Below are 14317 nucleotides of genomic sequence, written 5' to 3' on the forward strand. Positions count from 1 at the left end.
ATTTAGCCATGGGTTTGTGTGTGTGTGTGTGTGTGTGTGTGTGTGTGTGTGTGTGTGTGTGTGTGTGTGAGTGAAAGAGAGACGGAAGGAGGAAGTGATAGGGGAATATGGAGCAAAATATGATGTGCTAAATGAGGTGTAATGGCAGTAACATAGAGTGACAGCAACTGGGCCAGTGCATTAAGGGGTTAACCAAGGCCAGAAGCCACTGACCTTCCCCTTCCCCCGGGACAAAATTATCTCTCGGAGGAACACACACACACACACAAACACACACCGATAATGAAGATGTGGTTGCAGGGCGGCCATATTTTTCCATTCAAGAATATGTTATGATGGGAATTTCACCCACCGCTATCACCATTAGAGCAGAGCTCGGGACAAATGAGACCACCTTTGAATTTCCCAGTCATGCACTGATTTTCCGCAAGACTGGTCAGACGCTCAACAAAACAAAATTTGATACCTTCAGGCTTTGTTACAGAGCAAATAAATAAATAATAATAATTAAGCGAGGGCTTCACAACCCTTTCATGTAAAAGCACTTTGAATTTGTATATCGTCATATTTTGCAAGCCCCAGTGTAATTTATACGGTCCAACTGTGCAAGTGAATAAGCGTATTTCTGCTGTATGGATGTGTCTGAGAGAGGTAGATCAAAAAAAAGTAGAGATTGCGTGGAAGAAAGACGCTGCAGGCTTCAGGTGAGAAATTAGAAATATTAGCATATTTATTACAGCAACATGAAATACTTTAGAATGCCTACACCCTTTACAACAAGCAACGCAGAGGAAACTGGCATGGGGACAAATAAGCATTGTACTGTGGCCAAATAAGGGGTAGTAGACGGAGCTGAAAGTCTCAGCTGAGAATCACTCTTGAACATTTACAATACAGACCTGGTTGGTAATGGAGGACAAGCACTGTGTTTGAGATCAGGCAAACCAACCAACATAGCTAACCTTGATAGAATGGATAGTTGTACAAACCTAGGATTTTGAGAATTGAAACCAAAGTGTGAATACCGTAGTCTTAAAATGTCCAAAGCGAGTGTTGAGAAAGCTTTAAAAAAAGAGAGAGAGAGAGAGAGAGTACATTGTTTCAATACCATTTTTTTTGGGTGATACTTAATATTGTCCTGAACTCTATAGGAATTTTGAATGCGGAAATCATTTGCCAACCTAAATTAGACGAAGAAATTCTAAGCCGCCCACATCCATGAACCTCATTTCATTTTGTTCAACAGATATCTTATAACTCAAATAAATAAGAAACAATACTCTCTGATACCTTTTACATATCATCAGCTTTTCAGAACAAAAGGAAACATTTTCTGTCTGTAGGAATCAAAGTGAAGGTGCTGTTGCAGGGGGTCTCTGGGATGTTACAAAACCAGGGTGTTGATGTGAGGTCATCTTAAGAACACAGATAAATACTACCTGTACATACACTTTACTCTTAATATTGCCTCTGTAGGGCAACAGAAAAGAAAAATAGCTCAGTAAATAAGGCATCTAAAAGGCCAGCGGTCAACGGTAGTCCGCTAGAGTGAGATCATAGAGTTAGCAAGAGTAGAATGTACTAAAAAAGTGTTGGACTCTCCCAATTAAATTGTATTATCCTGTGTTGCATATCTGACAAAGCCACAGTGTTTTTGAAAAGTTTTTGTAGTTGTAGCTGGCTAGCTTGGCTAGTCGAGATAAGTTAGTGTCAATGAGTCCATTGTACATTCTGTCTCTGGGTGACCTTTTTATGTGTTTAGTTGGCTTGTTTTGGAAAGGAAAATAAAAATGCAAGTGATGGTTACATGACATAATGCTATAAGACTGAGCTTAAAGCTGAACATCCAGTGTGTGTAGAAATGCAAACCTTGCAGGTCTTCCCTGCCTATTTACTGTTGCTAGTTTCTAGACTTTTCATCAGAGGACTCTTCCGTCATCATTTCACAAAAAACATCTTTACAAGTTGTGTTGTAGGTAGACACAGGCTTAACATGTGCATGTATTTAGGAATGTAAATTAAACCAGTGTATCAGTAAGGAAAGTCCATTCTACTCATTCTAACACTATGGTAGAAACTGCAGTCACTATCCCCTGTCAATCAAAGCTGAAGCTTCGCCCCATGCTACATTCCTTTGTTCAGATCAAAGAATCACCTCCCTTCACTTTTTTTCCAGTATGACCCACCCCTGAACAAGTACTGTACTTCAGAAATCTCTTTTTCACAATAAAAGTACATCATAGTCATCATCATCATTATCATTACAAACATTCTTACATTGGAAATCAACACTGTACATATTTTACACTATAATACAATCATATATACTGTACTTTATGCCACTGTCGATCCTATAGAGTACCACACATATTTAAACTGGGTTTGGGAATACACTAAAAGCATGTTCAGTGCCATTAATGCAGTGCACACAAAAAGGGTCCCATCATATCCAACTGTTTAATCACTGTGACAAGCAGCAGTTTCCTTCTGATAAAAAAAACAATTAGCTTAATTTATTTTTTGCTTTCTTATTTTATTTTTTATTTACCTTGCATTTACCTTGTTTTGAAACTAGATATGCTTGAACTAGGTTGGCATCACTTAAAACACCTTTTTTTAATCGAAATGTACCCTCTCGTGGTGGCCCAGCTTAAAATCAACACCGAATACTTTATATTTCATCTAGCTGAAAAAAAGGGTCCATTCCCAATTTCATTTTCATCAAACAGACTGTTTGGACGAAACACTTTATTACTTTCAATTGTGGTACCATCTAGCCATGGGAACCAACTAAAGGAAAGTGTAAAAATGGTGGTATGTTGCCCAGATTAATATTTCAAAGATACTGCATATGGCACAACACTGGAAAAACAAGTTACACATTTGTAACAGTGTCAACTCTATCATGATCTTTGCACCAATTTTGCTCTACACAAAAACACCATATAACTTTCTTAACACACCTGAAACATGGGAAGGCAAACTCTCAGGTGGAAATATCCCCATAATAGCTGTATACAATGCTGTTTGGAATAGACAGTCACCTGTGGAAGAGCAAAATTGTCTTTGTGCTAACTGCACCTTAAGCAGTTTCTGCTATTTCTTTGCACTCAGTTACATCTTGTGCAAGCAGACTAGCGAACGTGCACTGGGTCTAGTTGCTATGGAAGTGTGTCTGAGAGCATTCTCTAAGGAAGCCCTTGTCCTGATCGAAAACACTATTTAAACGAATCCTACTTCCATCCTACATGAGCTAGCAAAATCTAAATCCCCCTCTTTCTCTAAAGGTCCAGTTTTTCTTCACCCCTCACCCAACACATTCATGTCATATAGAATCTCGGCTCATTCACCGTCTCTCTGTATACAGAGAGCAATGGAAGGGGCCATACATGTACTAGGCAATTACTCCTATGAAGGTTGAGTGACATAAACCTCACCACCAAAACAAACTTTAGGTCCATCTCTACGGTTGTGGCACACACAGCCCATATAAACACATATCTAATCATATACATAGCTTTTCAGACTTTTTAAACTCTTCATGGTGAAAACAGAAACAAAATGACAGTAAAACCAACTGTACATGTCACAGACAGTGATGATAATTATATTCTAATTTGTTTTGTCTTTTTGTCATTTCTTATGTTAAAAACCTTTATTTTTTCCTTCTTTTGTTGAGCTGATATGATGTGTTATGGTCTGGGATGCCCTAGATGTGGCCTTGTTGATGGACATGTGTCTCTCTGTTGCTCCATAGCGGTGGTTGTGTTGCTGCGACTCTTGAGTGCTAAAAGCCTGTAGTTCCCATCAAGGGATGGGAAGAATGGTGAAATTGCGAGGATGTGAAGGAGTCAAGCGTCCATGTTGTCTCCATCTCAGTGTGCCTCAAAATCAATCAATGGAGGCCGGAATACTAGGCTATCCATTACAACTCCATTTCAGCGCGGAAACTCTTCACAGGAGCATCCATTTTGGCTCTGTCTCACTGTGTTTATGTGGAAATTGTTATACTTGGACGTGTGTCCCCTGGGTCTGCAGGCTTTGCACACCGGACAAAATTTTCTTCTGGTGGCCGGCCAAACTCACACCCATCTTATCCAATTCACTACAAGGAAGAAAGAATGAAAATGCAGACATATATTATTACTGACAAAAACTACATTGTCCTTCAAACACCAAGCTGCTGCTAAGGTTTCACGTCCAGGATACTTGTATAAAGCCCCTTTAATTTCAAATGACACCCAAGTGGAATGTAATAAATCTTGAACTGAGATCGTTGACCTTTCGAGTTCTAAGATTAAGTAGGAAAAGTCACCAGCTGTCAGTACCTGACACTGATGTAGAGGACTGAGTCCAAGCTGACATATCCAGAACTGGAAAAGTTCTCCTTATACTGGCCCATCTTGATGGCCTCCAGCCACTCATCCACTGTGCTCACACTGAACTCTGGGTTGGACGGGTCCTCCCTGCTGAGATACAAAGCACACTCACAACTCAATGATCTATGGTCCTGTTGAGTGGCTAAATAACAGTTTCTGACTGGTGCTATGGTCAATTGTCTGTTCTTGGAATAGTTATACAATCTAACTCTTTTTAGGACATTCATACAGATAAAAAGGTTGGCAGCACACATGAAGAGCCACTTAATGCGTACGCATGGTGCTGGATCTGCATTTGCACAACATATCTTTGTTTTTTGCAACAACCACAGCATGATAGATTGAAATGCACTGCGATAAGCAAAATTAAATCCTAAACTTTCAATTTAGCCATTGGTGGGCAGGTATGATCAATTATTGTTCCCCTTTACATGCTTACTAAATACCTTGCATATGCAGGACTTACTTACATTATAAACATATATACAGTCCTGCACTGTATGCATCAATGAATAAAATACTTATTTTGGTCAAGTTGTTTATTGGGTCTAGACCCTTGTTAGCAGTGCTTTCTTCTGTTGTCTTTTTTAGTTGCATTGGCATTTGCTTTTTTTCCGTCTGAACATATTCTGTTGCACACTCACGATTCTCCAAATTCTTGACTTGATTTTGTTTTAGAACTGCAGGCTGTGTCATTTTGGATTAGTCTAGTCTAGGAAAATTGGTTTTATGATGATAAACCATGATAACTGGTTCAATTTTGAATTTATATTTTCAATAGACTATCTACATTGTGTCATGAGTGATATAATCGGCATCTATCGCTATTCGCATTGCGCCACGACAACGTGTTTCACCCAAATCCACAATTCCACAATACATTTCAAAGGTCGGGATTGTGGCGTCATTTCCATTTTTGACTTGCAATAGAGATACTGACACCTCTACTCTTTATATAGGCTAGTCTGGTTGTAAACATTAGCTAAATGCCTTACGTATAACATGGTAATGTAAAAATAATGTTTTTCTAAGCTGAATGTGACACTATGGATATGCCAACCCACAGCTTTTGTATTCCAATTTGTTCAATAACAAATATTACTTTGCTGAGAGTGTGATTTTACCGAAAGACATTTCCTACTTTTCACAATTTTCACAAGTACAATTATAAGGCAGGGCTTAAGTCTTCGATGCATGTATCTTAAAACTGCATGTGTGTCAGTCAAAGTGTTGAATTCCCAGCTTGAATGCAAAGCTTTTCTCCCACTGACCATGCTGAGCTGTTGGCCAGCTCTCTGAGGCTGGCTGGGTTTCTGATGAGCTTGTCCAGGATTGTGACAATCTGTCCAAACTTTGGCCTGTCGCTGCGTCCCTTCTCCCAGCAGTCCAACATGAGCTGGTGTAGCACCACAGGACAGTCCATTGGAGCTGGGAGACGGTAACCCTCGTCTATAGCTTTGATCACCTGTGGGAAGAGAAGGGGAAAAAAATATCAAGTTCGCTGATCAATACCAGAGAGGGGAAATAAAAATGTTCAGGAAAATTCAGTTTAAAAGTTAAGAATTGAGCTGAAGATTGGGGAAAAATACACATCTTTAGTCTTAGTCACTGTGAATGTAACATGATGTGTTTGTGACTCACGTCCTGGTTGGACATCTCCCAGTAGGGTCTCTCTCCGTATGAAACCACCTCCCACATCACGATGCCGTAGCTCCACACGTCGCTAGCCGAGGTGAACTTCCTGTAGGCTATGGCCTCTGGAGACGTCCATCTGATTGGAATCTTTCCTCCCTGGAGATGGTTCACAACACAGTCAGCACAGTCTTGGCATACTAAATATGTCACCAGGAACTACATTTTTTGGTAATGGTATATTTATCTAATGGCTGTTTTATTCATGCATTGTGGCTAGGCACTACACTAAATTAGGAGTCGAGCTGACAAAACACATTATAAGACGGTGTCTGCAGAGAAGCTCGGTGCGACACTGCCTTTGACAGCACAGCAGCTGAGAATATAAACAGACTTAACAAAGCACCACTCCTCTCTTATATGCTCACAACGTACACTAGCATTTGCCCCCGTGTGGATTCTTGCACTTGACTTTCTTTTGCAATCAATTTTTTTTTTTTTCCCTTCTCTGTCTTTGTTGTTGATGCACGGATCAAAATGATTCCATAGAGCCCTCTGTATAGATGCAATAGGCAGTAAGATACCCCCACCCTCTCTTTCCCTCCGTCTAACACATACACATACACACTGTGCCTCTATAGGGCTCAGTTCAGCTTTTTAACATGCACCACCTAACATTCCCCATCTCTGCTTGGTCAAAGTCAAATAAAAGACAAAGCTGCCAAGTCACTTGGCACTGTACTTTTTGTTTCCACCACCCCCTGTCCACCCTTACCCCATCTTCTTTGTTTTTTTCTTTTAACTGCTCTCTCTGGTACCTTCCCTTGCCTACCACTTTTCTCTCTCTCTCTCCCTCTGAATCTCTTTCTCTCTGTCTCTGTCTCTCTCTCTCTCTCTCTCTCTCCCAGACTACCTAGATCTCAGCGTTATTTGATATTTGCTCCTCTCTCTCTGTCTCTTACCCATCTTTGCCCCTCCCTCCCCATGCCTGCAGCTCTCCATCTAGGTCTCCCGACACCAGTGGGAGTGTGTGCGATTGCAATAGAGCAGTCAGCGGCTGATACACTCCTCCCTGGGCAATGCTAATGCCATATTAAAAATAACATCCCCAACACTTCCTATGCATATGAATAATGCCATCTCCTTGTGGGCATTTTAGATGAGTTACTCCGCAGTGGTTTAACCCACTGACGTTTGAGTTTCCTCATTCTCTCCAGTAACATCAGCTTCCTCTCACTGCGCACAAGGACCTCTCTGATTTGAATATGTGCAGTATATAGGTCAAAGCATCGGTTGTGTGAACGCAGTCCTCCTATGCACACATTTCATTTTTTGTCATCAGTGAGTGTCATCAGTCATGAACTCATACAAACGGTGATGGAGCAGATTGTTCTAGTGCAGTCATAATGGAAACATGTTATACAAGGAGAGAGACAATCCAATGAGTTCCCACTGTAGTAATTGAGAGCAGGCAGTATAGTAGGCCAAAGATGTCCAAATCATATCCATTGTTTGCAGGTTAGGGTTCTGCTCAAATGCCATGGGTTTCTTGTCTACCCGACTTCCGGAAGGATGACACATATGGACTCCAAAGTAGAGGGATCCCCTTTGCCACTCACAAGCCACCAGCTTTAAAGTGGCTACGAGGAACTTTGGCAGCTAGTGGCCCCTTTGATCAAAAGCGGTAGTATTTTTACGACGGCAGCTGTCGTAAAGCTGTTTTCTAGCGCGTGCCGGCCGGTGCGAGTGGCTAATGATTAGGACACAATATAGTGCATGTCTGTATGGAAAGTGTGAGGGCACGGAATCGTTTCGGCTCCGTGAGAGTGGTTAGTGACACTACATCAACTCAATGCCAGTCAGTGCCACACACATCTGATTGCAATGAGTTGATGCAGTGTCACTAACTGCATCAAATCCCTGCAGCTGAAAGATTCCTTGCCCTCACAGAAAGCGAATGAACGACAGACGGCAGTATGGATCACGACGAGGTAATGTATTTATGTTCTATTTCAGATGAATAATGGTCATTTGATGATGATGACGCAAAGTAAACTTTGTTTTAGTACCATTCATTCACTTAGGAGTAAACACTGCAGGACTAGTTCACTCCCGTTTAATTGTTTACACGTTGCTTGGCAACGCCCTCCTCCCGCCCGTCTATCACTCCCATTTAGCTTTTAGTTGTTCTTCATTGAATTTTCTTTTTTTCTTTGATGGTCCTGCCCGTTATCAGCCATTATGATGACAAATGACTGTCTCAAACAAGGCTCCCCTTCCCTTACCTGGAGGGATAGGCTACTCAAATCGCATTGCTGCGCTACACTGAAATCTGCGACCAATACAAATATGTGACCATAGAGCCTGCATGCGCAGGCTGAAAATCAGACTGGGTGTGCGACCAGACCAAAGGCATTAATAAAAACTATATAAAAACTGCTTTCTTTGCACTGATAGTCTCCGAGGTGTCACTCCCTCATATCAGAGGACATTTTCACCAACTTGCTCATCTTCCCCACGTAGCACCTTTTGGCCAACTGAGTTTTGATCAGGGGGTTGTCAGGAGATAAATGTGTGAACTGTGAAGTGCAGGGAAAAATTACATATTCTACTTCTCTTTGACCGCAGCTGATTATTAATTAGTGGCACATCTTTGAGCTGGCAGTGCTGCTGTTCTCTCTCTTTTTGGGTCTGTTTGAGTTGACCCATTTTGGATGGGGTCTGATTATCCTTGAGTTTTTAATTAGTTTTATCTGCCCTCTTTGTCAAATCAGCGCTCAATATATAAAATAAAAAATAGTAATGAATGGTTGGTCCTGGTTAGTTAGTATGTATTTAAGACAGCTGCTGCACATGAGAGTGTGTCTTACCCTTGTGGTGTAGGCAGCCTCTGGGTCGTCCTCCAGAACTCGACTCAGGCCAAAGTCGGACACTTTACACACCAGGTTGCTGTTGACCAGGATGTTGCGAGCGGCCAGGTCTCTGTGAACGTAGCTCATGTCTGACAGGTACTTCATACCTGAGGCGATGCCACGCAGCATGCCAACCAGCTGGATCACTGTGAACTGCCCGTCATGTTTCTGAAAGGGAGAGACAAGGAGAGAGATGAATGAATGTGCAGCAGAGAGCGTAAATGCTGCTGACATAAAGCTGCAACTGGGTGGCATTGTGATCACAACTGGCTCCTACAATAACCTAGAACTTTAAGGATTTTAGAATCTATAGTGTCAGCAGTCCAAGCTTCCAAAGCGTCCCTGAGAAGAACTGAATCCCCTACAACTCTAGTTAACCCAGTGCCTTGACCTCTCTCTGGAGGAAAGGAAGGAAAAAGATGAATTTTTCTTCTAAGGGATCAATGGCGGATGACAAAAAAATCCTACTTGCGGAAGATGGGATCTGACAGAGCAGACAAAACTTTCCTCGCAAACACTAACCGTGTGCTCAAGCAGAGCTCACCGGATTTCAGGTTTGAGCTGTCTTTGGCACAGAGCAAAGCCTGTTGATCGATGATGGTCGGGCTCACCTTCCTCTGCCAATTATTTCTGCCCTGGGCAAACGGCCCCCTGTTAAAAAGCCATCCATGTTATCAGTCACCCTCTCTCCTTTATATCATCTCCCTTTCCCTCTGTTTCTTTGTTCTGTCCATCCATCTCTGTCTCTGTCTAAGAGAAAGAGAGAGAGAGGACTCTGCATTACTTAGTTTCACTCTACATCTATCTATCTATCTTCCGTCATCTTTCTGCATCTGTGTAGCCTTCCCCCGCCCCCCTCCCCCCCCCCCGCCCCTCCTCTATCATTCTCTCTCTCTCTCCCTCGGCAGCTGTGGAGTAAGTTAATTAGCCGGTGGTTTCGTGAGATGCTGATTGATTGGACTGTCTAACAAACCTACAGACTTCCTCTATCAATCTGCCCACCACATTGCATTGCCAGGAAGGAGGGAGGGAGGCTGGGCAGGGCAGGGAACGAGAGAGGAGACAAATGAAGGCCAGAGAGGTTAGACAAGGAGATGAACGAGAAAGGTAAAGATGGAAAGCAATACTTTTTTGGCAAAATTCTGGCATATTACCAAAGTTTGTACTCGAAAACTAAAAGCGAACAACCTTAGTAAAGGAAAGGATAGAACGGCTACATAACAACAAAGACACAAAGACAGGGAAGTCTTCTCTGACAGGACAGTGGTTTTGTTATTTCTGAGGGACAGCTGCTTAATAAATGGTCAGCATAATTAAAGACACATATGGATGCCAGGAGCCCGGATGAGCTGTAAAACCCATAAAACGGATTCCATAATCATATTGAGCCACCACGGACACTCTTTATGACCCTCATTACAATATGTACTCTAACACACATCATGCATGTGACTGTGTATGTGTGATTTTGTGTGTGTTTCAGAACATAATGCCTCAGCTGTTTATTTTTTTATTTTACCTGTCAGATTTCATTTAATTTTGAGTCAATGTTGCTGCTGGGACTGGTGTCTATTTAGTGATGGGCCAATCATCGCAGGCTTAATGGCTTTGGAGCATTGCTGCGATTTTACTTCCTGACAAACAGCTATGATTATGAATAGGGGAGGACTTTCAATGTGAGGCATATCAGGGTTGCAACAAGCAATTCATCTGGGTGAATGCGAAACCTTATTTAAGCCTCCTCAGCTAAATCAATTCTGCATGTTTTGTATGAACAGAAATCATGAATCACACATTTATGAAACATGCACATCATGTCTTTTGTGTCTGCTATTACAAAAGATCCATACTTATGTTTATGTGATTAACGTTTAAAAACATGATTCAGTGGGTTTTGCGCAAATCATCCAGATTTAAAATGCCTGAATGTGTGCGAAAGGCGGGCTTGAATGATTCATTCTTCATCAGCATCAATTCATGTAATAACATATTGAGCGACAGACTCTTCAAACTCTTGTGATAATGCCGATTTCAATAACAAAGTGATGCCTCCTCAGCCTTCCTTTTACTTTTTAAAATCTGTTCACTGATACGAGTATAGGTAATAACCTTGAGTTACATATGCTTTCATAATACTATGTGAATAATGTGTATGTGTATTTCATCGTTTCTACAAATGGTAGAAAACCACTCTCTCAGCATAGTAACTACCTATATGAATTTCTCAGTTAATTCATGATAAAGCAGATTTTTTTTTAAATGTCTTTGGCATTTTGGAGGTGATTTTGAATGATTTCCCAGTTGCAATCTTTACTCTTAGTGACCATTTGACTTCTGAGATTTATACTGTTTATTTTTGTATCCCCCCGACAGAGCAAATGCACACAAAGCAATAAGCTCTCTTTGTTTTATTAGCCATTAGTCAGCAGACTGCTACTGCTTTCTTCTCTGGGATATGGACACTAAGTGCATTTCATAAAGCCAGCATCAAATATCACGTGATGAAAGTGTGGGGAGGCCACACATCAACCTGAATGTTCCTGTTCTCATCCACCTCTCTGTCCACAAAAGTTCAGTGACTGTGTACGTGTATTGAATATAACACGACCACCATCACCACCTCAGTGTATGTACTGTATATTGGCAGCATGTAACTTGCTGCTAACACAATAGTGAAATTTCCCCTTTTTTACAAAGTCCAGTTGAAGATTTAGGAGAGCATTTGTTGTGAAAACCCTTATGGTCAAGATCGGTGAATATATCTCCTCATGATCCCCTACATGTCCTTACTGTATGTCTTGAAAAAAATTTGGTGTTAATACACAGCCTAGGCTCCTTAAACTGGTATGTAAACAAAGGGTATGTTAACAAAGGGGGCCCACCATAGCTAGCAACAGGCACATTTACAAAGCAAAAAACGTTTTGACAACAGGCATTCACCAGAATCACTGACTCAACCCATAAACACTCAATATGTATAATTACAGATGACAAGCATGATTGTTACGTTCACTGTATAATTTAGTGAAGATGTGTTGCCTTTTTTATATAAAACAATTGTCAAGCAGTTTCAATCCTACTTGTACACATGTATCCTTTGAGAAATAGCGTGTGCTCTTTAACAGTTGAACACAGTTTTTCAAAGCAAGTTTAGAACCTTTAATCAATCCTTCTTTAAAAGGAACTCTGGTCCTTGATCGCCCAAACCAAAGTCCTTGGTGGGCTTTGTGAAACCTTTGTAGATAGAATTCTCCAGCTTTGAGAGATGAAAGACAATTTCAGCCAGGTACCTTTTTTTTTACAAGAGTGTGTCCTCAAGTACAGGAATTTTGAGGGAATGAACACTTTACAGCTGGAACATAATTTTCCACATGACCTCTGTAAAGACTTTTGGCCCTGCGAGAGCTGCGATCCCTCCAGCTGAGCCGTGACTCACCTTGAGGAAAGTGTCCAGAGATCCGTTTTCCATGAACTCCGTAATGATCATCACTGGCTTACCTGTGGAGGCACATAAAAAGGGGGCTGTTAGTGGTGAGGCAGAATTACAAGGAAGAAAGACACCCAACTACAGAGAGCGGAGGACAGGAGTAATGGAGTCCACAGCTGTGACCGGCCTTCCTCTCTGTCTCCCTGCCTCTCTCTACGGGATAACATGGCATGTCGTCATCAGTCACACTGACAGCTTCTAATCAGCCCTCTCCATAAACGCCAGGAGATAATTAGAAAGGACCAATCCACCAGAATACATTTGTGTGTGTGTGTGTGTGTGTGTGTGTGTGTGTGTGTGTGTGTGTGTGTGTGTGTGTGTGTGTGTGTGTGTATAAGGGGGCCTCCTGAGATCCTATGAATAATAATCAGCCTCAAGGGGAAGGGGCTTTTCGTTGGAGCGCTGTGCACCTGCACCTGCAATGAGTGTGTTTGTGTGATGATGGGGTGGTTGACTGACAGGCCCCATGCACTATGGTGCCCTGCATGGCATCTGGTGGGGCTTACAAATGATTAACAAAGTACCTGCAATCTCTCTCTCTCTCACACACACACACACACACACACACACACACACACACACACTAACAAACATACACATGCACCAAAGAAGGCAGTTCTTGTTTTACAGGGTTCTCCCCATAGGCATCACCCCCCACAGCCAAGCTTTGCCAACCACAAATAAACATGAGATGTGCGGTACAAATGATGAGGATGTGTGTGTGTGTGTGTGTGTGTGTGTGTGTGTGTGTGTGTGTGTGTGTGTGTGTGTGTGTGTGTGTGTGTGTGTGTGTGTGTGTGCGCATTGCTTGTAAACACTCAAACTATGTCAGTTGTGATGAATAGGTCACATTTCCCCAATCAGACCTCAGAGATGGGGAAACACCCAGCGGGAGCAATAAAGACAGCTTGAGTGGGATAGAGAAAACTGAAGATGAGGAAGTCTTCTTGTAGAATATTTATTTTAAAAGGACACGAAACATAGGGGAAAGTAAAGAAAATGTTGCAAAAATTTACCCCCAAAACTCTAATCTTTCCTTCCTTTCAAAGAAAAGGATTTGTTCTTTCTTTCCTCCTAGTAAATGGTTGCTTCATTCTTTGGACAATGCATCACTACTTTGCCTGGATTTATTGTATGTATTTTTGACTGAAAGCAGTTTACATAAATGCTTTGACAACATGTCATTAAGATTCCTTACATTTTTATAATTTATAAAAAGGACAATAATTATATAAGGTTAAGGAGAGTAAATTAAGCGCTGTCTCTGCAAGACTGGCTGCCCATCACTCTGTCATCTCTCGACTAATGCATGTGCGTGTGTAAAAGGTCCTGTTTGCATGTCTGTATTTCGGCCCAATGTGAAATACTGTATGTGTTACAAATAAAAACAAAGTGTAAACTGAATTCCCCCCCCCCAGGATTAATAAAGTAGGTCTTCTTTTTCTTCTTCTTCCTCTAAATAACACAACCTGGACGACAGAAGCAAAGGATGAAAGATAAAAGAGGTAAAAGAAAGATGAGTCAGAGGAGAAAAGGGGAAGTGAGAAGAGGAGAGGAAAGGAAAGAAGAGGAGGAGGAGGAGGAGGGGTCAAAAGCTTGTCATGGAAAGCCAGGAACAACACCACCGAGGCCTACAGTGAGATTGTAGGTAAAGACAGCAATACATCACCTTAAATGAATTCCCTATCTCACTGCAGCCAACACACAGTCACATACACACACACACACACACACACACACACACACACAAACAGAGTCGCCTGGTCTCTGGTGGTAGTGTCTCCTTTGACAGTAACATTAGTCTCAGGGATAAAAGTGAAAGAGAATTGGATTTTCTTCTGCTGGGGGTGAGGACTGCTGGTCACATTTATCTCTGCACGGGGCCTGTGTTGTGTGTGGCGCGTCCC

At 41.8% G+C, this 14317-nt stretch overlaps 1 protein-coding gene across 1 annotated transcript in view; it reads right to left on the reverse strand.

The window, feature by feature from the left end:
* Nucleotides 1-4005: 4005 nt before the first annotated feature.
* Nucleotides 4006-14317, reverse strand: part of epha4b (eph receptor A4b) — a gene marked incomplete at both ends in the record, with an annotated part of 93394 nt that continues 83082 nt past the window's right edge. Inside the window, 6 exons of the mRNA XM_080034062.1 lie at nt 4006-4105; nt 4329-4466; nt 5651-5844; nt 6021-6170; nt 8882-9091; nt 12360-12421. Coding sequence (XP_079890188.1) covers nt 4006-4105; nt 4329-4466; nt 5651-5844; nt 6021-6170; nt 8882-9091; nt 12360-12421 — 854 coding nt within the window. The remainder of the gene's footprint in view (nt 4106-4328; nt 4467-5650; nt 5845-6020; nt 6171-8881; nt 9092-12359; nt 12422-14317) is intronic.

Source organism: Ammodytes marinus, assembly GCF_949987685.1.
Source record: "Ammodytes marinus genome assembly, chromosome: 9".
Taxonomy (NCBI): Eukaryota; Metazoa; Chordata; class Actinopteri; order Uranoscopiformes; family Ammodytidae; genus Ammodytes; species Ammodytes marinus.